The sequence below is a fragment of the Pseudorca crassidens genome, chromosome 8, assembly GCF_039906515.1.
Source record: "Pseudorca crassidens isolate mPseCra1 chromosome 8, mPseCra1.hap1, whole genome shotgun sequence".
Classification (NCBI taxonomy): domain Eukaryota; kingdom Metazoa; phylum Chordata; class Mammalia; order Artiodactyla; family Delphinidae; genus Pseudorca; species Pseudorca crassidens.
Window position 1 is genome coordinate 78,220,748 of NC_090303.1, and position 26,546 is coordinate 78,247,293.

At 38.4% G+C, this 26,546-nt stretch overlaps 1 protein-coding gene across 7 annotated transcripts in view; it reads left to right on the forward strand.

The window, feature by feature from the left end:
• The window catches only part of CPED1 (cadherin like and PC-esterase domain containing 1), a 300,373-nt gene that overhangs the window by 236,317 nt on the left and 37,510 nt on the right, over positions 1–26,546 (forward strand). For all 7 annotated transcript variants that reach the window (XM_067746835.1, XM_067746829.1, XM_067746831.1 and 4 more), the window contains 2 exons: positions 15,656–15,773; positions 24,916–25,052. In XM_067746835.1, coding sequence (XP_067602936.1) covers positions 15,656–15,773; positions 24,916–25,052 — 255 coding nt within the window. The remainder of the gene's footprint in view (positions 1–15,655; positions 15,774–24,915; positions 25,053–26,546) is intronic.

Below are 26,546 nucleotides of genomic sequence, written 5' to 3' on the forward strand. Positions count from 1 at the left end.
TTTCTCTCCTGTTCCATAATGAAAGGAACATCCTTGGTTACATGTTCTTATGTATATCCAGGGAGATACAATTTCATCAATAATTGTTTTTTCTAGCCTACAGCCTACTTTCACCATTTAATACTGCTCAACAATATCAGACCACCTTCTAATTTTTACTGATTTACAATACTTACAAAATTGTTCTTAAAATGTGAGAAAACTGTTTGAATGTCTAATTCTCATTACAAGGAATAAATGATTTTTGTTTCTATTTTAAAAATAAAATACATATACTTTTTATCTTGGTTAACTTAGTTGCAAATAAAAAATAATTTTTTCTCCTATATGTGTTAGAAATTTCCCCAACGTGGTGGTGGTGCGGGGGGAACCTGAAAATGTTGAGCCAACTTAAAGGAAACTTAAATTATATAGGTATTTAACTGAGTTAACTGCTGCCACCTATATATTCATCGTAAGCCAGTTGCTGAGTAATAGGTTAGACAGTGGTCATCAAGAATTTTAAAAAGCACTGTGTAGTAATTTACAAGTGAAACAATGCTAGGTCTATACGAGCAATAAACATTGGTATCCCCATTTTAAATGTGAGAAAACTGAGGCTCAGAGAAAATAATTTATATTTGTCCCATGTTACACAGCTAGCATGAGCCCAGGTTTTTTTATTTTAAATTCCAGAATGATATGAGGAAATGAGTGAGAATTTAGAATTATACAGACTTGTGTCTAAATTCTGACCACACATGATGTAAATTACTTAACTCTGTAAGTGCTATTTGTTTAGAATTTCTCTTAGTGGAGCTAACACTATCTAACTCATAGTGAGTTATAAGTTATGAACTATGTTGTATAATGTACGTAATGTGACCATTGGTACATGCTGTTCAATTCTAATCATAGCCTCATTTATTGAGCCCTTTTTGTGGATCACACATGGTTCTTCATTGTTTACATGTATTAATTTGTTTAATCCTCTCAGCAGTCTTGTAAGGCAGGCTTTCACAGAAGAGGAAACTCCTCCAACTAGGGGTTTGATTTGCCCAGGGTTACAGAGTGGTGGAGCTGAAATTTGAATTCTGCAGTCTCACATAATAGCACTCACCCTTAAGCACTGTACTACTAAACATATTAGATCTAGACCCCTCTATTCCCTTATTATGTGCCACCATGGCCTCAATGACTCTGTTTTCCAGGACTCTGCATTCAAGCAAAACTTCATAAGCTAACTCTTTAGTATATACCAATTTCAGGGACATAATAATGGATAGCATCTGATGTAGCAAAGAAATGTGACTGATGTTTTTTAGAAAAGAAATCCCACTTTAAAAATTAAATTTAGTAGCATAGTGTACAGTCTGAATAATGACTTTTGTTATTGATTCCCAAGAAAGTTACAAAGAAATGGATGTATTCATAGAATAGGGTTATATCACGTACATAATATGTGACTTACTCAAAAGGGAAAACTTGCAACTAACTCAAGAACTTATTCTTTCCCAGGAATGATTTCTTAGTTATGCCAGACAGATGTCTGTCATCACAGAATATTTCTTTTGCTTATAATTTAAAAAAAATAGTAAATGGATTTACTGTTTAAAAAAAGGTATATTGTTAATTGTTTCCATATAGCTTTGCGGTATTTTCTTTTGTTCTGGTCTTTGCTGTCACATATGAGATTTTCGCTCATGACCCCATCATAGAACAAGTGATCTCACACAATTTCTTAGTTTAGTGTTTTTGACACAAACTAGTCATCAGAACAGCTAAATTTATGTAGATTCTCTTGGTCATGGGTTCATTAAGAAATAGTTGAAGAGATTTCATAAAAAATGACTTTCTCCTCAGGAAATTAAACCTCTGAAATAGCTGAATTATCTCTAGTATTAACAATGACAACTTGTTAAACACTTTTCAGAATCAGCTTTATTAAATAATAAAAATTTATTAGTAGAACACCTTACTACTGACAGTGAAAATAAGCAAAATCTATTTAAAATTTTTTGCCAAAAATTCATTTAGCTGGTCTGCACCATTACTTTTGGACTTAACACCTTCTTACTAACCTCCCAGAAATCTGTATTTCATGGAACACATTTGGGGGAAGGTATAGCCCTTCTCTGAATTCTTATATCATTTTTATTTCAATAAAAATTGTAGAGTAGAATTAGTGTTTTGAAACTTTATGAAACACTGTAGGAAATGATAAAAAAAAATAATGGCCAATCTATTAAACAATTTATTCTCCTGGGTACTATTTTTTTGCCAATTATCAGCCTTAGCTGTTAAACCATTTAGTCATATCCCAGCTCCAGTTACAAGGAATATCTGGCATAAGAAAGGGGGAATCAGTGGGAATTAGCCATGTCTAGTGCTATGTCCATTTCGGTTTTGACCTGTCAAAGTTAGTCGATGCAGTGGAGACTTAAGACACAGATGGCCTTTTAAAGATAAAACACTGAGGAGCAACCAAGTATCAGATCTGGGCAGGGTAACAACTGCAAAGTTCTAGAGCAAAGCCAGGCCTCTGACTTTAAAGCAACATTCCCTATAACTCAGCTCTGCTAGGCCAAGCAAGCATATCTGATTGGTGACGGCAGAATCCTGCAACAGCTGTTGACTCAGGCAGAGAAGTGACACATTGTGGAGATCAGCTTGAAATGCCACGTGGTTGTGGATTACTGAGAAGCAATGGTAGAAGGCAGGTCCCCTGAGCGTGTGGCCCAGGAGAGAAGACCCAGTGGTTTCAGCTGTGTACAGGGAGGCACCCTGGGGCAGACTCATCCCAGAGGCTAAAGCTGTGGAGACAGAGAGATGTGATCTATAAGGACTCACTCATCAGACTTGGCTTTGAATGAAAGAGTCATTTCATCCCACACAGCGAGTCGTAACAACCACTTACCAGTAATGATCAAATCACAGCAACAGCATTCAAGTTTGGGAAATAATGAGATAATTTAAAACCCCTGGGGAATTTAAGACGCACTCAGTGACAATCTTATATCTTGAAATTTCTCCAGGACACCTTCTTATAACGGGGTCATGGAGTCTTAAGTTCCCCCATTAAAATGGGCAACCCTTAATTCTGCATTGGATGCCAAGGAAGACAGCACATTTTCCACAGGAAAATGCCAAGTCCTCACTGGGCAAGCTTGCTGATAACTGACACTATCAAAGCTTGAACAGATATGGTTGGGGTAGGTTGTGAGCAAACTGCTTCAGAGTTTTGTAACTAACACCATATGTTTTACACAGTCCCCAAACACAAGTAGACAAAAGCCATTCCCAATCTGCTCCAGATTGTCTTGTGGATTTTATGGCTAAGGACTGAATCCCAAGCTAATAGTCACAGCAGGGGGGAAAAAAGTAGCAATTTACAAATTAGGGTGCAGTTGTCTTCAGATATAAAGGATGCCTACTCTTGTGTAAGCACTGGCACAGGAGGTCAGCTGCTTTGAGCCGCCATCACCCCTGCTTGCCTCCATTGTTTCCACTGCTTGGAAACCCATCAGCCCCCATCTGCCTGGTGAACTCCAATATATTTCCAGTTGTAATCTCCTTTGTAAAACAGAGTCGATCACATTCCTTTGTGCCAACCGTGTGTCCAGAACAATTTTCATGACAGCTGTTTAGCACTTTATACAGCAATTGTGTGTTTACATATCTGTTTTCTCTGCTAGAACTTCATGAGGGCAGGGGCTGTGTCTGGCTCATGGAGATGCTGAACAAATGTCTGTTAAAGGAATCGGTTGAAAAAAAACAAATGAATAAATGTCATAAACTATAAACTTCTTTGGAGAACTGAAAACACATGACAAATGAGTACTGATGATTTTGAAAATCATATGAAAACATATATGTTCCTTGATGATAGGCAGTAATAGATCAGTATTCATTGTCTACTGTGGGAATCAATGTGAAGTCTTTAGTTAATAATTAATTTCCTAATGTGCTAGTACTGAAAAGTAAAAAAGTATTTGAGTAACAAAGCAAAGGCTGGAAAGGTACTTGGAGGCTTTTCTTCCACCAGAGGGAATAGATTTGACCTGAATCATACACACTCTTGCCTAGTCCCACTTTTGACCAACTGTAAGCATTTAAAGTACAGCTGGTTATGTTTAGGGATGCCATCTGTAGTCATGAAAAAAGTCTTCCCTGATGAAGAGTTAATTGGTCTAAATGTTTCATAAACACGATCTTTATGTCTGAGTACAGTGTGTTTTGTTTTATTTTATTTTGTCTTTCAGTCTATGAAGCAGGGGTTTGAACTCAGATAGAACCATGGTTCCAACTTTAGCTACTCTACTTACTAAGGTGCTTGATTTTAGAAAAGCTTCCACAAAGCTCTACAAATCTTTATGTCTTCATCTCTTGAATGAGGATAATAGTCACTTCAAAACAGTTGTAAAGATTCAATGCAGTAGTGTATAGGGTGTGCCTTCCCTGGTACTTGACATAACCTGAGTTTTCTATAAATGGCATTTCCCTTGATCCTTGCCAACTGACCGGGAGATTGTTATCTCCTGAAGAGTTAGTCCATAAATACAATAGGTATTTCCTTAGCCTGTGGACTGTCCTCCCACAATTCTCATAATTTTTAAGAGCACAACGATTGTAGATCAAACTTTATGGGATATCCATGAATGCCAGTTAGGTGTGACTACACAGAGCTATTCCTCTGCTGTATGAAAGAACCTCCAACAAAACTTTTTAAAAGCCTTTGAATGATTAAAACGTTCTATCATCAGTGTATTTTTGCCCTTCAAGAAAAATCTAAAGCATGGCAGTCAAATTACACTAATCTTTTAACTTTTAATATTAATTTTAGAGTTACAGAAAGTTCCCAAATATCCTTACCCAGCTTCCCCTAATATTAAGATTTTACATGACGATGGTACTTTATCAATACTATGAATAGTAAGAAGTTAATATTGGTACAGTATATTTACTTAACCAGATAATTTATATGGATTTCACTAGTTTTTCCAATGATATTCTTTTCCTGTTCCAGGATCCCAAATTGCTTTTAGCTGTTATGTTTCTTAGTCTTCTCTAATCTGTGACACTTCCACATGACCTTGATACTTTAGAAGAATGCAGATCAGTTATTTTGTAGAATGACTCTCAGTCTGGAATTGTATCTTGTTTTCTCATTAAATGAAGCTCAACATTTGTGGCAAGAATACTGCAGAAATGGTGTGTTTCTCATGATCACTTGATGAGGGTAGTGTTGGCTGGGTTTCTCCACTGTAACATTACAATTTTCCCTGTGTAATTAATAAATATCTTAGGGGGGATGACCTTTAGACTGCTGCTAGAGTATTTTTAGAGTATTTTGTAAAAGTCTGATTAACATGTATTAAAATAGAAGACGACACAAAGAAAGGACTTGCCTGTCATAGCACAATTATTTTCATAGGTATCTAATTTTTGCATTGGTAGGATATGTTTATACTAAAAATTAATATTAACTTTTTATCTTACAATATCATAACAGTTTGGATGTTCAGTTTTTTGTTTTTTTGCGGTACGCGGGCCTCTCACTGTTGCGGCCTCTCCCGCTGCTCCGGACGCGCAGGCTCATCGGCCATGGCTCACGGGCGCAGCCGCTCCGCGGCATGTGGGATCCTCCCGGACCGGGGCAAGAACCCGTGTCCCCTGCATCGGCAGGTGGACTCTCAACCACTGCGCCACCAGGGAAGCCCTGGATGTTCAGTTTTGAATGTATCAGCATTTTATTCTAAACAGAATTTAGATACATTTAGCATGCTTTTGAGCTTAACTGTGGATGTACAGGTTGCTGATTAGTGGGTAATCTTTAAAAATACTATTTAGTGCTACACAATTACTATTCAAGCCTCAAAGGAGGCAGAATTTATAACTTACGACATGTAATGATAGTATTATTTTATAGCCTAACATACTCCCCCCAAGTTTTAAAATCTCACAGTTCTAAGGATCGCTGTGTGCATGTATAGGTGTGTGTAGGTGTAAGTGTGTTTGTGTAGCAGTTACCAAGATGAATGTAGTCAGGAAGTGCCCACACGGTGCCCAAAACTACTGTAACTGCATATTTCATTAAAATATTCAACTCTATTTGTGCCACTCAGATTTCCTACCAGAGCTACATTTTTAAAGATCATAACCTCATATACTTTATTAGTAGACTGTTTATAAGTGGGACGGTCCATGTTGAAATACTTATAACAGCAGTTATGTTCACTATGACTGATCCATATATCCTTGGAAGACGCACTTGCTGTTTTATATGTGGCAAACATTTGTTACGTTTGGTGTCACATTATTGATAAATACGCATCTTTTAAAATATCTCTGTAGCCTACTGCCTATTTCCACTCACTACTGTTTTTCTTCAGTCTACCCATGATCGATTTGCTCTTTTGGAATATGAAATAAGTTTTTCTTTTTGTCATTGTTATTGTTCTGTCACTTCCCAAACGGATCCAGCTTCTGCAAAGTATGAGAGAGTCCATCATTGTACATTCAGCTCCAATGCCATACTTCTTTGTTCACAAATCAAAAAGAACTGAACGTTTTCAAATATTCAGACATATAAATTCATTCTTTTTTTCATTTGCATTCACATCTACCCTTCTGGATTCCATCTGGAACCAAAACCAAAAGTGTTGAAAGACCACAACAAAGGCTGCTTTCCTTGGAGTTTCTAGCTCACCGGAAGTGGGAAGCATTAGTCATTTCACAGGCCCCATGTAACTAGATTTTCCAGTCCAAATTCTACAAAGCCTGGAGACTCAGATGTATTTCTAAATTGAGAATACAGGGTGCCTTTCAGAACGGACTCCAGCAAGCAGGATCACACTGGCCCCATCCTAGTTAATTTGGAGACCATCTAGATTAAAAAAGAGAAAACTGCATATTATCAGTTCAGGGATTTGGAATGCATGAGAAGTATAAAGAAGTATTCCAAATGCTGATGTCGTATTTATACGACAAATAAATTTATTTGACTAGAACTAATTCATCTGCTTAGAATTTGTTTCAATTTCCTTTGTTCCTGAGTTCAATTCATAGGGGACTAAAAATTCTTAGGTAGTATAATGTACAGCCACATTTCAGTTGAAATTTTTTTGAGGAAACAAACACATGCAATGGTGTTATATGGTGGTTCATTACTACTTGGATTCTAATGTGTTTTAAATAAGACTATGAACTCCAAACACAGATAGCAACTCAAGCTGCATATACAATTCTGCTCCCCAACACCAAGTTCCATTGTTTTTTAAAAACAATTAAAATTGAAAACTTATTTGTAAACTCTCACTAAAACAGGATAACATCTAGCATTGAAACACATCAATTTTTAAAGCAATATTGTTAGAGATCTCTTCTGCACGAAGTGCAGAATGACTTGGCTAGCTACTTAGTTTCATTAAAATTCAAAATAAAGCAATTGTATAGGTAAACTTAGTTCACTGCAAATATTTTATTAGAAAAAACTAAAGTCAAAATGTCCCCTACTCCTCAGTAAAGATGTTTAATGTTGTACTGTCCTTTAAAAGGGCAGCTGCTTAGTAAAAAATTTTATAAGTTTTATAGAAGGGAATAGAGTTTAGAGATTGATCTGATAAGAATCTTTAAACAGAAAAAAATTAAAGAAGCTTAGTTCATTGCCACAATCCTAAATTTTGTGTCATTAGAATGAGCCAAGGATTAGAATCATGATTCCAAAATAACTTTACTGATCTCTACTTACTTCCTATCATGGTCTCCAAACACTGCCCACTTGGAACTTGATTGGCCATGTTTTCACTCAGTTCTAGATTGCTTCATGCTCCTCCTTCTACCTGGAATATTTACTCAATTCCCTTGTAGTTATGTTTCCTCTAATAAACTGTAAACTCTGTGAACACAGGACAGTATTAAATGACTTTGCAGGCCCATAGCCCTTCATGGACTTCAGAAGGAACCAAACCTGCCAGTATCTTGATTTGGACTTCCAGCCTCTAGAACTGTGAAACAATAAATTTCTGTTGTTCAAAGCACCTAGCTTGTGCTACTATGTTACAGCAGCTGTAGGAAACTAATATACTTTCAAAGGAACTATCAGTCCTCTTCTGATTTTCTATTCTTCTACTTTACGATTTTAAATATTATTTTCTTTACTTAAATTTGTATTTTTTTAAAAAAGTATGATTCATACCAATGGTAAAAATCTTCAGAAAAAGTTCATTTTTGCTTCTCCATCTCTGGCGTACCATCCTTAATTTCCCAAGAAAGCCACTATTCAGCGTTTCCTGTGCACCATTCCAGAAGTTATCTATGCACAGTCAAGCATGTATAATATCTAGCACTTTATTTACTAAATAAGATCAAGGTGTATATAATGTCCTGCAACTTGCTTTATTGCTCTTAATAATATACCTTATATCTCTCTATATATCTTCACTCTGCCTCCTTCTCTTCTAAGAATTACAGAATGTTCCATTATGTAATGTACAACTTATTTAACCAGTTCCCTGTTGATGGACACTTAAGTAGTGTCAAGTTTTCTATTACACGAAGTGCTCTAGTAAATTTCCTTGCACATGAATTTTTGGAGACTTTACCAAGTATGTCTGTAGGATTAAGTCTTAGCAGTATAATTATATTTGTGAGATATTTCCAAATTGCCTTCTGTAAAGCATATAAATCTCTTTGAATATGAATTTATATGCATTACATTCTTTTTTTAAACATCTTTATTGGAGTATTATTGCTTAACAATGTTGTGTTAGTTTCTGCAGTATAACAAAGTGAATCAGCTATATGTGTACATACATCCCCATATCCCCTCCCTCTTGTGTCTCCCTCCCACCCTCCCTATCCCACCCTTCTAGGTGGTCACAAAGCATCAAGCTGATCTTTCTGTGCTATACAGCTGCTTCCCACTAGCTATCTATTTTACATTTGGTAGTGTATATATGTCAATGCTACTCTCTCACTTTGTCCCAGCTTACGCTCCCCCCCCTCTTGTCCTCAAGTCCATTCTCTACGTCTGCGTCTTTATTCCTGCCCTGCCCCTAGGTTCTTCAGAATCTTTTTTTTTTTTTTTTTAGATTCCATATATATGTGTTAGCATACGGTATTTGTTTTTCTCTTTCTGACTTACTTCACTCTGTATGACAGACTCTAGGTCCACCCACTTCACTACAAATAACTCAATTTCATTTCTTTTTATGGCTGAGTAATATTGCATTGTATATATGTGCCACATCTTCTTTATCCATTCATCTGTCAATGGGCACTTAGGTTTCTTCCATGTCCTGGCTATTGTAAATAGTGCTGCAATGAACATTGTGGTACATGTCTCTTTTTGAATTATGGTTTTCTCAGGGTATATGCCCAGTAGTGGGATTGCTGGGTCATATGGTAGTTCTAATTTTAGTTTTTTAAGGAACCTCCATACTGTTCTCCATAGTGGCTGTATCAATTTACATTCCCACCAACAGTGCAAGAGGGTTCCCTTTTCTCCACACCCTCTCCAGCATTTATTGTTTGTAGATTTTTTGATGATGGCCATTCTGACTGGTGTGAGGTCATGCCTCATTGTAGTTTTGATTTGCATTTCTCTAATGATTAGTGGTGCTGAGCATGCTTTCATGTGTTCGTTAGCGATCTGTATATCTTCTTTGGAGAAATGTCTATTTAGGTCTTCTGCCTATTTTTAGATTGGATTGTTTGTTTTTTTGATATGGAGCTGCATGAGCTCCTTGTATGTTTTGGAGATTAATCCTTTGTCAGTTGCTTCATTTGCAAATATTTCTCCTATTCTGAGTGTTGTCTTTTCATCTTGTTTATGGTTTTCTTTGCTGTGCAAAAGCTTTTAAGTTTCGTTAGGTCCCATTTGTTTATTTTTATTTCCATTTCTCTAGGAGGTGGGTCAAAAAAGATCTTGCTGTGATTTATGTCATAGAGTGTTCTGCCTGTGTTTTCCTCTAAGAGTTTTATAGTGTCTGGCCTTACATTTAGGTCTTTAATCCATTTTGAGTTTAGTTTTGTGTAAGGTGTTAGGGAGTATTCTAATTTCATTCTTTTACGTGTAGCTGTCCAGTTTTCCCAGCACCACTTATTGAAGGGGCTGTCTTTTTTCCAGTGTATATTCTTGCCTCCTTTATAAAAAATAAGGTGGCCATATGTGCGTGGGTTTATCTCTGGGCTTTCTATCATGTTCCATTGATCTATATTTCTGTTTTTGTGTCAGTACCATACTGTCTTGGTTACTGTAGCTTTGTAGTATAATCTGAAGTGAGGGAGCCTGATTCCTCCAGCTCTGTTTTTCTTTCTCAAGAAGGCTTTGGCTTATTCTGGGTCTTTTGTGTTTCCATACAAATTGTAAAATTTTTTGTTCTAGTTCTGTGAAAAATGCCATTGGTAGTTTGATAATGATTGCCTTGAATCTGTAGATTGCTTTGGGTAGTATATTCATGTTCACAATGTTGATTCTTCCAATCCAAGAACATGGTATATCTCTCCATCTGTTTGTATCGTCTTTAATTTCTTTCATCAGTGTCTTATAGTTTTCTGCATATGCATTCTTTTCTTCATGAAAAACATTCAGTTTTAGGATCACTGTGGTATGTAAAAGATGATTTCAGATGGATTATGCTGTAATGATTCATCGCTAATCTATACCTCAGATATTTATTCTGTAAATGGTCATTCTGTGTCTAATACTGCGAATCACACAATAGCTACTATTTTATGGCTGGCTGACTACAATACAAGGAAAGCAGTTGTTAAATTTAGAGGCAATGTGAAGACAGAAAATTATTCATCCTTTTGAAACAAGATAGAAAAATTAGCTCATCAAGAATTTTGTCTCTTATGGGAAAAGGAACGTTCTTAATCTGGAAGAGGACTCTGCCTTTCTGCAGGGAGGCAACCATGCCACTATTGTCAAGTCTGAGCAGTCACTACTGACTTACTAGAAATAGCAGCAGCCCAGGGGAAAGAAATGGGTCCCTCTGGAAAATCTGGGTGCCACTAGGAGTAAATGTATATTTTTAAATTTAGAATGTGGACATTTTTCATTATTTAGTAGAAGAAAGGGAGAACTGTTTGATCTTAAAAGAATGATTCTGTGGCACCAAAAAAGTAGGTGATGTTTAAAATTAAAAAAATTAAAATTAAAAATTAAAAAAGTAGGTGATGTTCAAAATTACCTACTAGATCAAATAGTCCAATTTGATATTGCTCTAAAAACATAGCAAAATCACATAAAAATGAAAAATACTACTAATTCATTTGTGGCCAAATACATCTGTAAAAAACTAAATGGGTTTCCAGAGGAATTGGTAACAAGAACAGTGGTCATGTATTCATGGGTAGGGCAGAGGGTGAAGCCAAGGGCACCTTAATATCTTCTGTTGGTAACTACAGCATTTCATGAAAAGTTAAGCAAATTTTTTTAATTATGTACTAAACGTATATACTCTGCACATGTTTGAACAAGAAAATCCATTAATTATCTCATTGCACTCTGTTGAAAGCTATGACAGTCCATTCAGGAATTTGTGAAGTCTCCAGCAAATGGATACAGTCTAAATGTGGAGATTTCTGGGGTAAATTTTAAGCTTCTCTGCTAAATACTACCTTTTCCATGAACCTAGACTCAGGGGCTCAAAGAGATGACATGTAAGGCCAGAAGAGCTATTATTCATTTTCTTGAATATGCCTGAATGTGACTAAATGACTAATCATACCAGTGAAGAGAGAATGAGATATGCTAATGAGTTTTTCCCTTTCAAAAATTGTTTAATTTTTTTATTAGTGGGGTTTATCACTTTTAAGATCTAAAGGGATTCTCAAAGTTTCATGTGGCCCAACAATAGGTTTCACAAACTCTTAAAGGAAGAGAGAAGTTTGGCTGCATATTATATTTCCATAGTGGTTTGACCAAGTAAGTGTTTGTTTTTCTTCCAATGCAAGAAGTGTAGAGGCGGGCAGCCCAAAGTCAGCATGCGGCAGCTTTACAGCATCATGGCCATCCTACTTCCTATCTTTCTGCTCATGGTTTCCTCATGATTACAACATGGCTGCACCTCCTTCAGGCTCACATCCACATTCCTAGCAGAACTCGGAAACAGAGTGACAAAGAAAACATGGCATCAGGGAAACAAAATTTTTCCAGAGATCTGTAGCCAGTTTCCACTTATATTTCTTTGGCTGGAATTGTGTCACATGGCCATGTTTAGCTACAAAGGAGACTGGGAAATAAAGTTTTATTTGTTTGATTTTTTTGAATGCTAAACACATTGCTCCCTCCAACAAAATGAAGGTCTTTCTACTAGAAAGGAAGAAGAGAGAATGAATATTGTGTAGGCACCTCACATCATCTGCTGTGGTATCTTCTCTCTGCCCTTCACCATTTTATATTGAGAAAACTAGATCAAGTGACTTACTCAATAGCACACAGCCAGTTCATGGCAAAGCTGGACTAAAATTCATGAGTGCAAGTATCACAGGGCTGACCTGCTGACTGTGGAAGAACAGGTACCCCGTAGGAGCCTCTACTGAGGTAGAGATAGCACCACGCCGGGGCACAATTCAAACGCGAAGACAAGGCCAAGATTCTAAGCCGCCGGAGCGGTCACCCTGTCTGTTTCCCACTTACATTATGCTTTTCTATGTTCTGCATTATGTTTACTCTGTTATAATAGGCTCATATGTGGGATCTTGAGTATTCAGTAAGTGCAAACATCGAACATTTAAAAATATTATTATTCTCTATTGCCAGTCATTTGTTTCAGCACCTTTGAAGTCAGGTCAGAACATGCTTCAATATTATTACAATAAATTTGTTCTAAACTGCACCGAAGAGGATAATTAGAACAAATAAGATGGAGTTCAGTTCAGGATTAAGAAGAAACTTCTGATGATGAACTAGATGATGTTGCTTGAGGTCAAGTACCTGCATTCTAGCAAGGCACTTTGCAGGTTGTAGGTATTAAATCAATACCTTTCCATTTGAAAGCTGTATCCAGAATTGCTCAGGACCACATCCTGGATTATCATTCTTCCTCTGAGTAGGAGTTTGTAGCAGATAACCTTGGAGGTGCATCTCAAGAAATAAATGTCGTGATTTGATTATTAAAATATAGATTGTCAACATAGTTTTTTTAATAATTTTTTTTGCCTAAGATGTCAGATAAACCTTTTTCCCACCTTGTGACCTTTGACATGCAACTCCTTCTTCTTGAAATTCTCATTCCCCCAATTTTTCACATCCTTCAGTTCAGATGTCATTCCTCAGAAAGGCTGCCTGTGGCTAACATATCTGAAATAGCCCACACCCACTCATCAGAGATTGAGTTTGGTTCCCTACAGGATAAGCCATCAGCACACCTAACAATACATCTTTCTAACTGATTGATACAGCCAATAATATGTTCAGCTTCAAAGATACCCACTGGGGCTTTGGCATCTGGGATCTAGACTCTTTCTAATGCCCTCCAGTATTAGGGCACAATCACACACACACACACACACACACACACACACACACACACACACACACACACACACACACACACACACACACACACACACACACACACACACCACAGAGACCCCAAACAAACAATCATCTCTAGACAAACGTTTATCTAAATCCAGACTTTTAGGAATGTTTCAACATTATTTGCATTGGTAATAAATTGAACGCAACACCTCAGTCTGAAATACCTGAATTTAGATGACTTTGCCACATGTTCACAATGTGCTTCATGTGGAATGTATTATTCTGGAACAAAACAAGGTCTTCAGTTTTTTCTTAATTATATGCCTGGGAAATCTCTCCATCTTCGTTCATTTAGATCTATCTTTATACATGTTCTTTATGCATTGCATGAGGGTTTTTCTGGAGTAGACTTTGAAAAGTCTAACTTTGGGGCTATGGAGTCTGTGAATTTTTAATTTTACTGTAAACTACCTTCCAAAGTAGCTGAACTAATCAGCTACTTTGATAATACTCCTTATCAGCAGTATTTAATGGTAATTATTTCTCCCCACCCTCCCTAACATTTGATATAAAACATTTTTTTTCAATCTGATAGATACATAATGCCATTTTTCTGGCAAAAAAGGTCTAGTCTCCACCTAAAATAAATGGATAGATAGATGGATAGATATCACACATACATTAACATATATCATTCATAGATGTTTATTCAGACTAAATCTTCTCACATCATTATAAACTTTGTTATTTTTAACTGCTTTATAATAATGAACATTTTAATACAAATCACAATTCTAATTTTAATCAGTTTCCTAAACTTCAATTTCAGTCATGAATTAAAAAATGAAAATATGCATACTAAGTCAAGATTTCAAAAAGTCGCACACTACCTCCATTCCTTTTTTTCCTTAATATCCGGACATGTTGGTATGAGATCTAGGAATCTGAGTTGGTGGTTAGGATGTTTGAAAGTCTGAGGGAAGCTGACCAGAAATTGCTCATTAGAGGCAGAGGTACAGAGCAAACAAGAGGTCAAAACAATTTTCTCTCCATTACTGAGAATTTATGATATAAAAAGGGGGACAACTAACTGTAACATTTTACACATTCAACAAATATTTATCATTATCTACTGTACGCTAGGGACTGGGTGTATGTGGGAGCAAAATAATTATCCGTTCTCATGGAGTATTCAGTCTAGTGGAAAGGCACAAATAACCAATGCAATTACCAAGTGGTGAAGAGAATGAAGGAAACAAATGATGCCGACAGACAGTAACACATAACTGTGCTACCGTTTCAAGAGACGTAAGACACAAAAAGATGCTCTCTGTGCAAAATTAGGAAGAAAGCATTCCTCAGAGTGATTTTAGCATTTTTACCTGGCCTTAGTTGTGGTAGGCTGAGAGAACCCGGTGAAAAGAGTGGCAGTGGAACCAGGTGAGGTGGGATAGAGGGAAACAGGACAGGTACAGATGCCAATAGCTTTGTAGGATAAGCTAAGAGAAAATGAGAGCAGGACAACCTGCTAGAGCAGAGGAGAGATTTCAAAGCCAACGAACTGCCACTCTCCAATGCATATGGCAGACTATGGAAGGCCTTGCTTAGTACAGAACGTGCCTCCCTAATGAATTTCATTGCAGTGAGCTGTTACATACTTTTATAAATATGTGAAGGTGCTTTAGATAAAATATATGTATTTGATTCCATTTCTAGCATATCACAGATCCTCAATAAATGTGTGTTGAAATGAAATTCATCTGTTAAATTAACATTCTCCCCAAATATTTCCCATTTCTCTTCTCACATTGAGTCTTTTCCCCTTGATATATTGTCCTCTATTATACTATGTTATATTTTTAATGAGTCAACAACACACAGGTATATTTTTAAAGTAAAACTGACATTTACTTCTTTAAAAATTGGCAGAGCAGTAACATGAGTATGAATGCCAAAATAAAGATTAACTTATCATTAGAATTTATTAATATGAATCCCCCTAATGGAAGTAGCTATTAATAGCAAAAACAACTATGGATGAATAAATATCAAGAGAAGGGTAAACAAGAATTGCTCCCTTTTATCCAAAAGTTATTTGGCACAGAAAGTCTTGTTTTGTACATTTTATTACTACAGGTCAGGTTAATTACTATACAGCTAATTTTTATCATTGTGATGCAGGATTGTGGTTTGCTGATTCAACCAGAGGAAACCTGCGGGTTACAGCCCATTTCTTCTGACTACATTGAAGCCATTTCACAGCCGGGACTAAAGACCTGTCCATCTGGGGACACAAAAGGTGACTATTACACTGGATATCATTTCTACTTTTTTTTTAAAAAATCCTTTAATATAGATAAGTAGTAGATGTTTATTTATTAAACTATTCTTGTACAAAAAAATCAAGGTAATATGACACTTTTTCATTAATATGAACTACAGCACATAAAATTAATGTAAATGTATTGTTTTAATATGTGAAATATTTTGATTAATCAAACGCTTTTCTTTTCATCCTCTGCTCTTTGCTTAGTTAATGCATATTCACCTTTAGATTCAGCCAAAAAGTCACTTGTACCGTAATGCCTTCCTTGAGTCTCTGACTTGTTTTCCTTATTACATATTTTCATAGCACCCAGTGTTTTTCTTCCATGGCAATTTCCTCAGTTATTTAAATGATTTAAATGTGTAGTTGACTGTTTGATGTCAGTCTTCCTGGGCTGTCAGCTGCATGAGGGCAGGGCATCTGAGTTGTTCACACTCTACCAATTCACTTAACACTATACTTTCCACAGAGTAGGTACAAAATAAGTTGACCTTGTGAACCCAAAGAACTGGAAAGGATACAAGTTCAGTTTTAAACCATTTCTTTTAGTTAAAAAAAAAAAATCTTTGGGAATGGTCACTAACATCTCCCATACATTGAACATGCATAGAGGCAGGAAAATCATGATGTCAAATTCAAATTACAGTGTTCAATCCTGCCTACGCCTAGGGCAGACCTGGAATGAGGCACTTTGGTGCCACTGTCTACTTCCCCTGTTTCTTTCCTTCCCCAGCACTGTTCTTTCAGTGGAGGCTAGTGGAGTTAAGCCAAAGCTGGAACTAAAAATGCCTCCAAGACAGTAAGAGGAGGAAAGAGCATCTTCTCTGCGATTCCTGGTTACTGCTCTGGCCTCCTGACCCCAAGTCTCCCTCCAACTAAAAAGTCTGAGAAAATACTCAGGAGCTTTTCTACCCTTGCCATGAACTTCACACCACAGCTTGAACAGGAAATGAGTTTCACAAATGGGTGGGACAAATTGCAATTTGGCATGCACTGTTAACAAACGTGGGCATTTCTTGAACATGTGTCCTAAATAATAAATTACAGTCAGTGCATAGGGAGGAATTTACCCATTATGGTGTGTCAGGTGGTATGATTTATGATTCTTGGCTAAATGAGATATATACTCTTACATACAAAGGAGACACCAATGTGTCAAGGTATTTTTTATCAGATGACAATTTATGAGAATCATAAAAACAACTTAATTCTGTTCCTCCTACTGAACCGAGTCAAAAGTTCTTCAACAAAAAGTTGAAGATACATTACTGAGATTCCTCAAGAAGTGGCAGCTTCTTCTGTCCATTAAACTTGCAGTAACTTATGCCAGGCCCTGTTCTGAAGCCTGGTCCTTACAAGAGAGGCTGCCATAAAACAGGGGCCTTGGGACTTCCCTGGTGGCACAGTGGTTAAGAATATGCCTGCCAATGCAGGGGACACGGGTTCAATCCCTGGCCCAGGAAGATCCCACATGCTGTGGAGCAACTAAGCCCGCAAGCCACAGCTACTGAGTCCACGTGCCGCAACTACTGAAGCCTGCGTGCCTAGAGCCCATGCTCTGCAACAAGAGAAGTCACTGCAATGAGAAGCCCGCCCACTGCAACTAAGAGTAGCCCCCACTCGCCACAACTAGAAAGCCCGGGTGCAGCAATGAAGATCCAGTGCAGCCCAAAAATAAATAAAATTAAAAACAAAAAACACAGGGGCCTTCTGGTAACTTGAGTAGTTATGCCTCTTTAAAAAAAACCCACAATATTGACACCCCAGTCAAGTTCATATTCCTTAACCTGACAATAATCTGATCTCTCCCAACTCGTCCTAGCCTCTTTTTCTTCTTTCTTTTTTGCTCTGCATTGGGTCTTCGTTGCTACGCATGGGCTTTCTCTAGTTGCAACGATCAGGGGCTACTCTTTGTTGCGGAGCACACGCTCTAGGCGTGCAGGCTTCAGTACTTGCAGCACATGGGCTCAGTAGTTGCGGCACGGGGGCCCTATAGTGCAGGCTCAGTAGTTGTGGTGCACAGACTTTGTTGCTCCACGGCATGTGGGATCTTCCCGGACCAGGGATCGAACCCATGTCCCCTGCATGGGCAGGTGGATTCTTAACCACTGCGCCATGAGGGAAGCCCCATCTTAGCCTCTTGACCTCATTTCATGCTGATAGTCAGCTGCAGGACTCCAGACTACTCCCTAGGAAGTCCTTCTTTACTACCCCACCCCTAGAGTTGCTTCTCTTCTATGCACCCAGAATATCCTGGACATATGTCTACAAACAGCACTCACCTCATTGTATTTCAAGTATCTAATTTACATGTTTCTCTCTCTTCCTCTAATCAGTAGTCTTCAAAGTGGAATACTGCAGCCATGCAAGGGAAGTGAGTAGCACAGAACAATCCACAGGGAAGAAGCCAGTGAAGATGAAAATATATGTACATTTATTTTTATTTAATTATGCTTATTTTATGTTTTATGATGGATATGTATATATGTAATATATACATATAGGAGTAGGTGCACGTGTAGTACAGGGTACGTGTATTAATATGTCAAAGGTGCATCAGCAATAAGTTTGTACTGATGGCTGCACGTAGACCACAAGTGTGTCCAGAGCAAAGATTGTACTTTATTCATCTTTCAGTGTCTGAGATATGATTTTAAAATAGTGGCTGAACTAAAACCACGATCCAAGCCCTCCTCTCTTTCACAGAAGACTCTTAGCAGCAGGGCACGATCAGCTAGAGACAACAGCTCCATCCTTGAGGTCCTAGAGACCTAAAGATTCAAGGCAAATGAGTGAGATCAGAGACAGCACTTTGCAAGAATGCACTTTTTTTTTTTTTTTTTTTTGCTGTCAGAGGTGATTTCCTTCCTTGATGGTAGGACTCCCTTCTATAGAAAGAAGTTGTCACATTAGATGACATTGGGAGGACGTTTATTTTAGGACTCTTGCTTTAGCTTATAAGGCCATAGAATGGCTCCAAAATCTTATTTTCACAGCACATTACAGTTATTTGGCAGAACTGAATCCATTTTTTCTCCTTGAAAAATGTTTTTTCAATAACACTAGCTAATATAATTTTGAGTGACTTCTTTTTACTAAGTTGAATTCTAGCCTTTTGAAAATAGTTTAACTATAAGACACAACCTAAGAATAAAATCTTTTGCTCAGTAAAGAAAAAATAATTCTTCTAATTTGCAGAAAGAAGAAATTTATATGATCATTGAGTGAGAATTACATTTAAAGAAAATAATTTAGATTGCATTTTATAATATGTAAACAAAAGCTTTTATCGTATCTTTTTTTTTTTGCGGTACGCGGGCCTCTCACTGCTGTGGCCTCTCCCGTTGCGGAGCACAGGCTCCGGACGCGCAGGCTCAGCGGTCATGGCCCACGGGCCCAGCCGCTTTGCGGCATGTGGAATCTTCCCAGACCGGGGCACGAACCCGCGTCCCTTGCATCGACAGGCGGACTCTCAATCACTGTGCCACCTGGGAAGCCCTATCGTATCTTTTTTTGGAAGGAAATATAACAACTTACACTTTAGTATTTCTAATATTGAAAATATAAATGTATTTTTTCTTCTTAAGTAAAAACTGCCTTATTTTATAGCATTATAGAGTCAGGAATTAGTGCTGTCATTTATATGATTTTACATCTCACCATGGCCCTAAATCACAAAGTCGAACTTCTTTTCTCCATTATATCACCCAATCCAATTCACTTAAATGGCTGAAATTTAACTTGCGTTAAATATAAAGCTATACTGATAAATTAAATAACTTCTCCCGAAAGGCAATTTCATTCGTCAGAATGTTATTCCCTAAGACATATGTCATATCTTATTTCAGAAATCACAGCTTTGATTCATTCATTGTTTAAATATATAACACAGAATTTATGTCCTTCTTCTTGACAATTTTTGTTGAGCTGGAATCATTTAAAATGTCAAGAAAGCCCAGTTCTGCAGATGTTATACAGATGTCTATTTCAAGTAGTATTACTAACTCACAATAAAAAAAGCATTATCAAGTGATACAAAAATGCAAAGAGTTATGACTATAAATATATAGTAGTATGAGCCATTGGAGCTAAGTTTTCAGAGACCCAATCAGGCATCTTTTTTTATGCGCATGTGATTTTATGCCCACAAACTAATACATATTTGTATCTTTGTGCATGCAACTGGTCACTTGTTTCTTCAGCCTTAGCAGCAAATGGCCAAAGATCTTGGTTTGTGCAAAACTAGCTGTCAATGAGTTTGGGAGTCGGGTGAGGAGACAGTATTTGGGGAGGGGATACACACGCTGTTAGATACTCAAGGATCTGAGGAAAACTGAGCCCTTCAAAGTATTATTAAATAATATCTCATTTTCAGAAACACATTTATGTCCCCAACATACCACCGTCTTATGAAAAAAACATAGTCTCTGAGGACATGAACCCACTGAATAAATCCAGCTTATAAAAATACATTTATTGCGACAACCTGTTTGTGGTTTTCTTCTGTAAGTGCTACCAGAGAGACTGCTGAGCCATATTGCATTTTCAACTGTTGATTATGTGCTGACCTAACCTAACGTGATAAAAGGATCAGCACACTGGAGACTCTAAGACCTCGATTTTGGTCCACCCTGTTGTTGGCATGATCCCACTTCTGTCATTTAACATCTTGGGCCTCAGTTATCCTCACTATAAAATAAGAGGATGGAAAAGAGGAGATCCCAGTCCCCTTCCAACTGTATCCACAACCCACAAAATGTCTATGAAAAAAAAAGACTATTTCAGAAGGAGGTTTTCTTGAGGAATTCATCGACAAAGGATAAATGTAAAGGCCGTGTCTAAATCGAATAGTATTAGGAACCAAACAAAGATGTGAAAGATGTGGATTACTGGTGACAAACCCTGTATGCCAGGGCAAAATTAGAATTAGAAAGCAAGATATATTCTGAATGAAAACCGCAGAAGAATTATAAAAGAGAATCGGATGGAGAAACAAACACTTTTGAGAACGGTCTTCATTTTGCCATTCAAACCTCAGCACCGCTCCCAAATGTTCAGTGTTGTATCTTTAAGTATTACTGCTATTCTCTCCATCTACAAACTTGGAAACACCTTTCACCGAGCAGACCTTCTTTTTCTCTCCAGTATATACGGTCTGTCGTGGAGAGCAGTCACTTCTTCAGTCTCACTCCTGTCAGGTCTGTCTCCACGTAAAACCATCCATTCCACCTCTCCGCATCTTATCTATTCACAAATCCCTCTTCACATCTTATCTGCTCCACGGAACCTGCCAGACAGCTCTGACCCCCATGGTGCTGTCTTTATTCTGATGTGCCGTGGCTTGCTTAGGGTGAAGTTGGGTGGGGACGGTAAAGTATATTCATCAGTTTCTAGTATAAGGGCACTGTGGCCGATGCGCTACATATTTTTCTTAAAGAGAAGTAAATGTAATCATGAAAAGATTAAGTAATTTGTCCAAGGTAAACAGTGGTTCTCAACCTTGACTGCATATTGGAATCACTTGAAAAACATTAAAAAAAAGACTGATACCTGAGTTCCATATCCAGTGGTTCTGAGGTAATCAGTCTAGGGTACGACCTGGGCATGAGGATTTTAAAAACCTTTCCAGGTGACTTTAATGTACTGAGTTGAGGTCCACAGAGCTACCTGGAAGGAGAGCCCAGGTGTGTGTGTCTCCAAAGCCCAGGCTCTTTGAGTACCACACTGATATTTTTTCTTAAGTATGAATTACCTATTATTAAGCTTTTTACATGTATAAATTGTACCCTTCTCACCTGATTATAATTTTTGAGGTTTCACATTATAATCAACAGCATGGACTCTGGAGCTGACTCTTCAGCTCTGGTCCTGGGTCTACCACCTCCTAGCTGGAATATATTGGACAAGTAACTTAACCTTTCTGAGTCCCAGTTAAGCCATTAGCACAATGTGGGTGATAAGAGGGTGTCTCTGAGTTTAAATAAGTTAATATATTAAAGTGCTCAGAACATCCCTGACATCTGAGAGGTGCTATAACAATGTTAACTATTTCTTTCTTAGTTATTACCTTATTTTAACAACAAGAGTGCCTAATACCTAACAGGGTACATACTTCAACACTGTATTGAATGAAAATCCTCCTAGATGGAGAGTGATATGTATGTAGAGAAATGGAAGGTCATTCACCGCACCTGAAATTGTGGAGATAGTATATTTAATGGGTAGATATTGAATAAGGCAGTTTTCTGGAATTCACATTAAGTTTAAAAATCAAAGCAAAGAAAAAATTGTATGGTAAGAGGAATAAACAAGTCCACATTACTTTTGGACTGTCCAGTAGCTCAGCTCTCTGCTCCTGTTGGCAATCCTCCATTAAAGCAATTCTGCTGTGTGTATTCATCTCTTCCTGGAAGTCATACTCTTCTTGTCTCCTTTCCTTTCTGTTTCCTTCTGTTTCTCCCAGTTTCTCTCTCTTAATATACCCATGCTTTCTTTTTTTTTTTTGATTGGTGTATAGTTGCTTTACAATGGTGTGTTAGTTTCTGCTGTACAACGAAGTGAATCAGCTATACGTGTACATATATCCCCTCCCTCTTGGACCTCCCACACCCCCTCCATCCCACCCGTCTAGGTCACCACAGAGCACCAAGCTGAGCTCCCTGTGCTATATAGCAGGTTCCCACTAGCTATCTATTTTACACATGGTAGTGTATTTATGTCCATCCCAATCTCCCAATTCATCCCACCCCCCCTTCCCCCCACCATGTCCACACGTCCGTTCTCTAAGAAGTCTGCATCTCTATTCCTGCCCTGCCAATAGGTTCATCTGTACCATTTTTCTAGATTCCACATATTTGCGTTAATATACGATATCTGTTTTTCTCTTTCTGACTTACTTCACTAGGTATGACAGACTCTAGGTCCATCCATGTCTCTATGAATGACCCAATTTCATTCCTTTTTATGGCTGTTCTGTGATCAACCAGTAAGAGCTATAAACTAGATCTCGCTCCATATTTTGTTATTTGTAACTATTTCCACACACACAAACCCTCACATACACAATTCTGACATCCCCGAGTAATGAAATTTAAAATGAAGCCTATTAATCTCCTGAAAGTAGAAATTCTTCCTGCTAAAATTAGTGTCGCATCAGATACTTTTGTTAGCAGAACCATAAATCAAAGCCAGAGTGGATAAACTTGTTAAAAACTTTCCTTTCTAACTCAAAAACTATCGGGGAATATTTAGCTCCTCAATATATTTTTCAAAACAAAGGTTTTTCTTTTCTTTATTTATTTATTTGGCTGTGTTGGGTCTTCGTTGCTGCGTGTGGCAAGCGGGGGCTACTCTTCGTTGCGGTGCGCGGGCTTCTCATTATGGTGGCTTCTCTTCTTGCGAAGCACGTGTTCAAGGCGCTCAGGCTTCAGTAGTTGTTGCACGTGGGCTCAGTAGTTGTGGCTGTGAGCTCTAGAGTGCAGGGTCAGTAGTTGTGGCACACAGGCTTCGTTGCTCCGCGGCATGTGGGATTTTCCTGGACCAGGGCTCGAACCCGTGTCCCCTGCGTTGGCAGGTGGATTCTTAACCACTGCGCCACCAGGGAAGTCCCATAGCTCCTCGATATTTTGAAGAGAAGCATGAAGCAGTAACATAAGCAAGACCTTTTGGGTGGAACAGATGATTGTTGAAGACATAAAGGTATTCTCCACAAAGGGCACAAATAACTGCTCCATGTTTAACATGCTGGTTCACACTCCGTTCCTGAAAAGATAAACAAGGAAAAAACAAAAATCAAAAGTCATTTCAGGGCTTCCCTGGTGGCGCAGTGGTTGAGAGTCCACCTGCCGATGCAGGGGACACGGGTTTGTGCCCCGGTCCGGGAAGATCCCACATGCCGCGGAGCGGCTGGGCCCGTGAGCCATGGCCGCTGAGCCTGCGCGTCCGGAGCCTGTGCTCCGCAGCGGGAGAGGCCACAACAGTGAGAGGCCCGCGTACTGCAAAAAAAAAAAAAAAAAAAAAAGTCATTTCATGATATTTTTCTAATAAATTATTAATGTGTCCACTCACACTAAAAGCTGCAGTGTTTTGAATGCATGTTACTTTATCGGTAAAATAAGAAAGATCTTAAATGCAGCTTTTTGACAATATTCATTTATCTTATAAACATTTACTAGAGCTTGTGCCCTACTTTGTGCCTGAAATCAGCTGCTAACAAAGGTGAATATGATGTGGTAACTGTGCTGGGTCCTTTAAGTACATTATCCCATTAAATCCTCATACCAATCATGTGAGAACAGTACACACCTCATCTAACAGATGAAAAAATTAAGGTGACAGAGCTAGAAGGAGGTGAAGAGATTCACAGCAAAAAGGCCACCGATCAAATTAAGGAGCAATCACTATTCTTCAAAACAATAAATTATCAGAATATTAAAGTAATTGTCTTATCGTATCTTGAATCTCTGGAGAGCAGAGAATGTAACTATTATTGGATTGGTAACCTAAGCATGTGTTAGGCTAGGAAATATGTGTGGCCAACCACCTCAGTATCAGTGGTTCCCTATATACTTTGGTCCTATTAAGTGCCTCGTGTACTGTTTGAAAATAAATAATAATTGAGTAGTACCCAATCGCTTTAATTTTTTTTTAAGTATGTGTTTTTACGGAACAGAATTCATACTTGACTTCAGCATGAACTGTGTTATTTCAAAACATTACTACTTTAGGGTTTCCCTGGTGGCGCAGTGGTTGAGAGCCCCCCTACCGATGCAGGGGACACAGGTTCGTGTCCCGGTCCGGGAAGATCTCACATGCCACAGAGCGGCTGGGCCCGTGAGCCATGGCCGCTGAGCCTGTGCATCCGGAGCCTGTGCTTCTTAGCGGGAGAGGCCACAACGGTGAGAGGCCCGCGTATCACAAAAAAAAAAAAAAAAGATTACTACTTGAGATTCTGTTTGGTCGGCAGGAGGCCATGCACTGCTCCACTGGGTTTATGTAAGAGTGGTCTGCTCTGTGATTTCTGTAATGGTGTGCCATTGCTGAATTCTAGACTTACTTGCAAACTGTAATTTCACCCATAGAAACTGAACCAAAGAAGCTTTGCTGTCTCTTCCAGGCCAGTGGATCGTGCCTTGCCTTAGCTGTTCAGACAACAGGACCTGTGACTGGAGAGAAATCACTTGGCAGCCTCACAACTGTCACTATGGTGTCCTAACTAAGCCTCAGCTCCAGCAGTGCCTGGGAGGAAGGAAGGTAGGCTCTGGATCAGTGGGGGAGACCTTTCATTTACACCACCCACAGCACCAAAACTGTACTTACTAGACCAATTCCTTCTCCCTCACTCTGCAGAGGACAGCTAACTGAACGCAGTTTGGCTTTTTGAATGAATGCATTATCATAGAAGAGCCTGAACAATTTTTGTTCACAATGCTCAGTTATTTCCAAATAAGTCTACTTGACAGACTGAGGCTCTAAAAATCATGTCCTGTGCTGACCCAGTTCCATGCTGGGCCAGGGTTTTCTCAGCCCACATGGGTAAGAGCTGGCCATGTCAACTGACAGTTGGCGATTCAGAGCATCTGGCCTTGCCAACTGCAGCTCTCGCAAGGCACTGCAGTTAAAACAGCCATCTGTGGCTGGCACAGGCGGTAGAATGTTCCTGCATGTAAGACTTCTGCTCCAGCTTACCCCGTGCATAGCATGGTTTTTACACACTAACCTTCCTGATCTTCTCTCACGTTCCCGGGCAGGTCTCGCATGGACCTCGCTAGGCTGCTTTTCCTTTAGTGTGGCTTCTAAGCTGATTTCTTGGACGTGCAGTGTCTCCTTGCTAGGCGTGCTCTGACTAGGTAGATTCCAGCAGAGCTCTCAGACGTGCGAACTGGGCACATAGACTGAGATGCTTGACTAACATGAAGTAAGTAATCCTTCTGCAGACTTTCAAAGTACCTTTTATTAGATGGACATTTCCTTACAAACTGTTTGCAAGCTCTCAAGCACGGGCAAGACTGATTTCAAAACCTGATTGTTTTAAGAGGCTCTATGATTCATAAAGTGCAGTGGAGTAAATATATGTCAATTTTTCAGATTAGGCCTATGTTCAGATTTTCTACCAGCAAATGGTTTAAAGAAGAATGACAGGTGGGAGAAGCAAGGCAGGGGAATGGACCTCTTCTTCATGGAGATTCTAATATAAATGCCCCAAAGTTCGTGACTGAGAGGATATCTAAAGATAAAGCAGCAGTATTAGTTAGTTTCAAAAAAGGGAAGGGAAGAAAAGAAATGTCAGAAACTTCTGTTGCTGTATTATTAAGTGAGCATTGATTCTGTGCAAAGAACCGTGCTACTGACTTGTTCACACCTTAAATGCTATCAGACTTTGAGCTTTAGGAGGGCAGCCAGTGTGTTTGATTCGCTACCATAATCTTGCTTGGCACAGCATTCGTAACATAATAGTCACTTAATAAATATTTGTTGAGTAAATGAATAAGTTAAAATTTTATTTATTCCTATTCACAAGTCTGTAAGGTAGATATTTTTAGATCCGTTTTCTACTTAAGAATGTTAAAGTTCAGAGAGATTGAGTAATTCACCTGTGATCCCACATGTATGTAAGTGGCCACTACTCAGGCAGTTTGAACCACCAATTTGGGCAACCCAACCTCCATATCCTAGAAATGTAGGACTGGAAACAATGAAAATAGTCCTTGTCATAAGTCAGACTTCTCCAAACTCTTTCAGAATCTC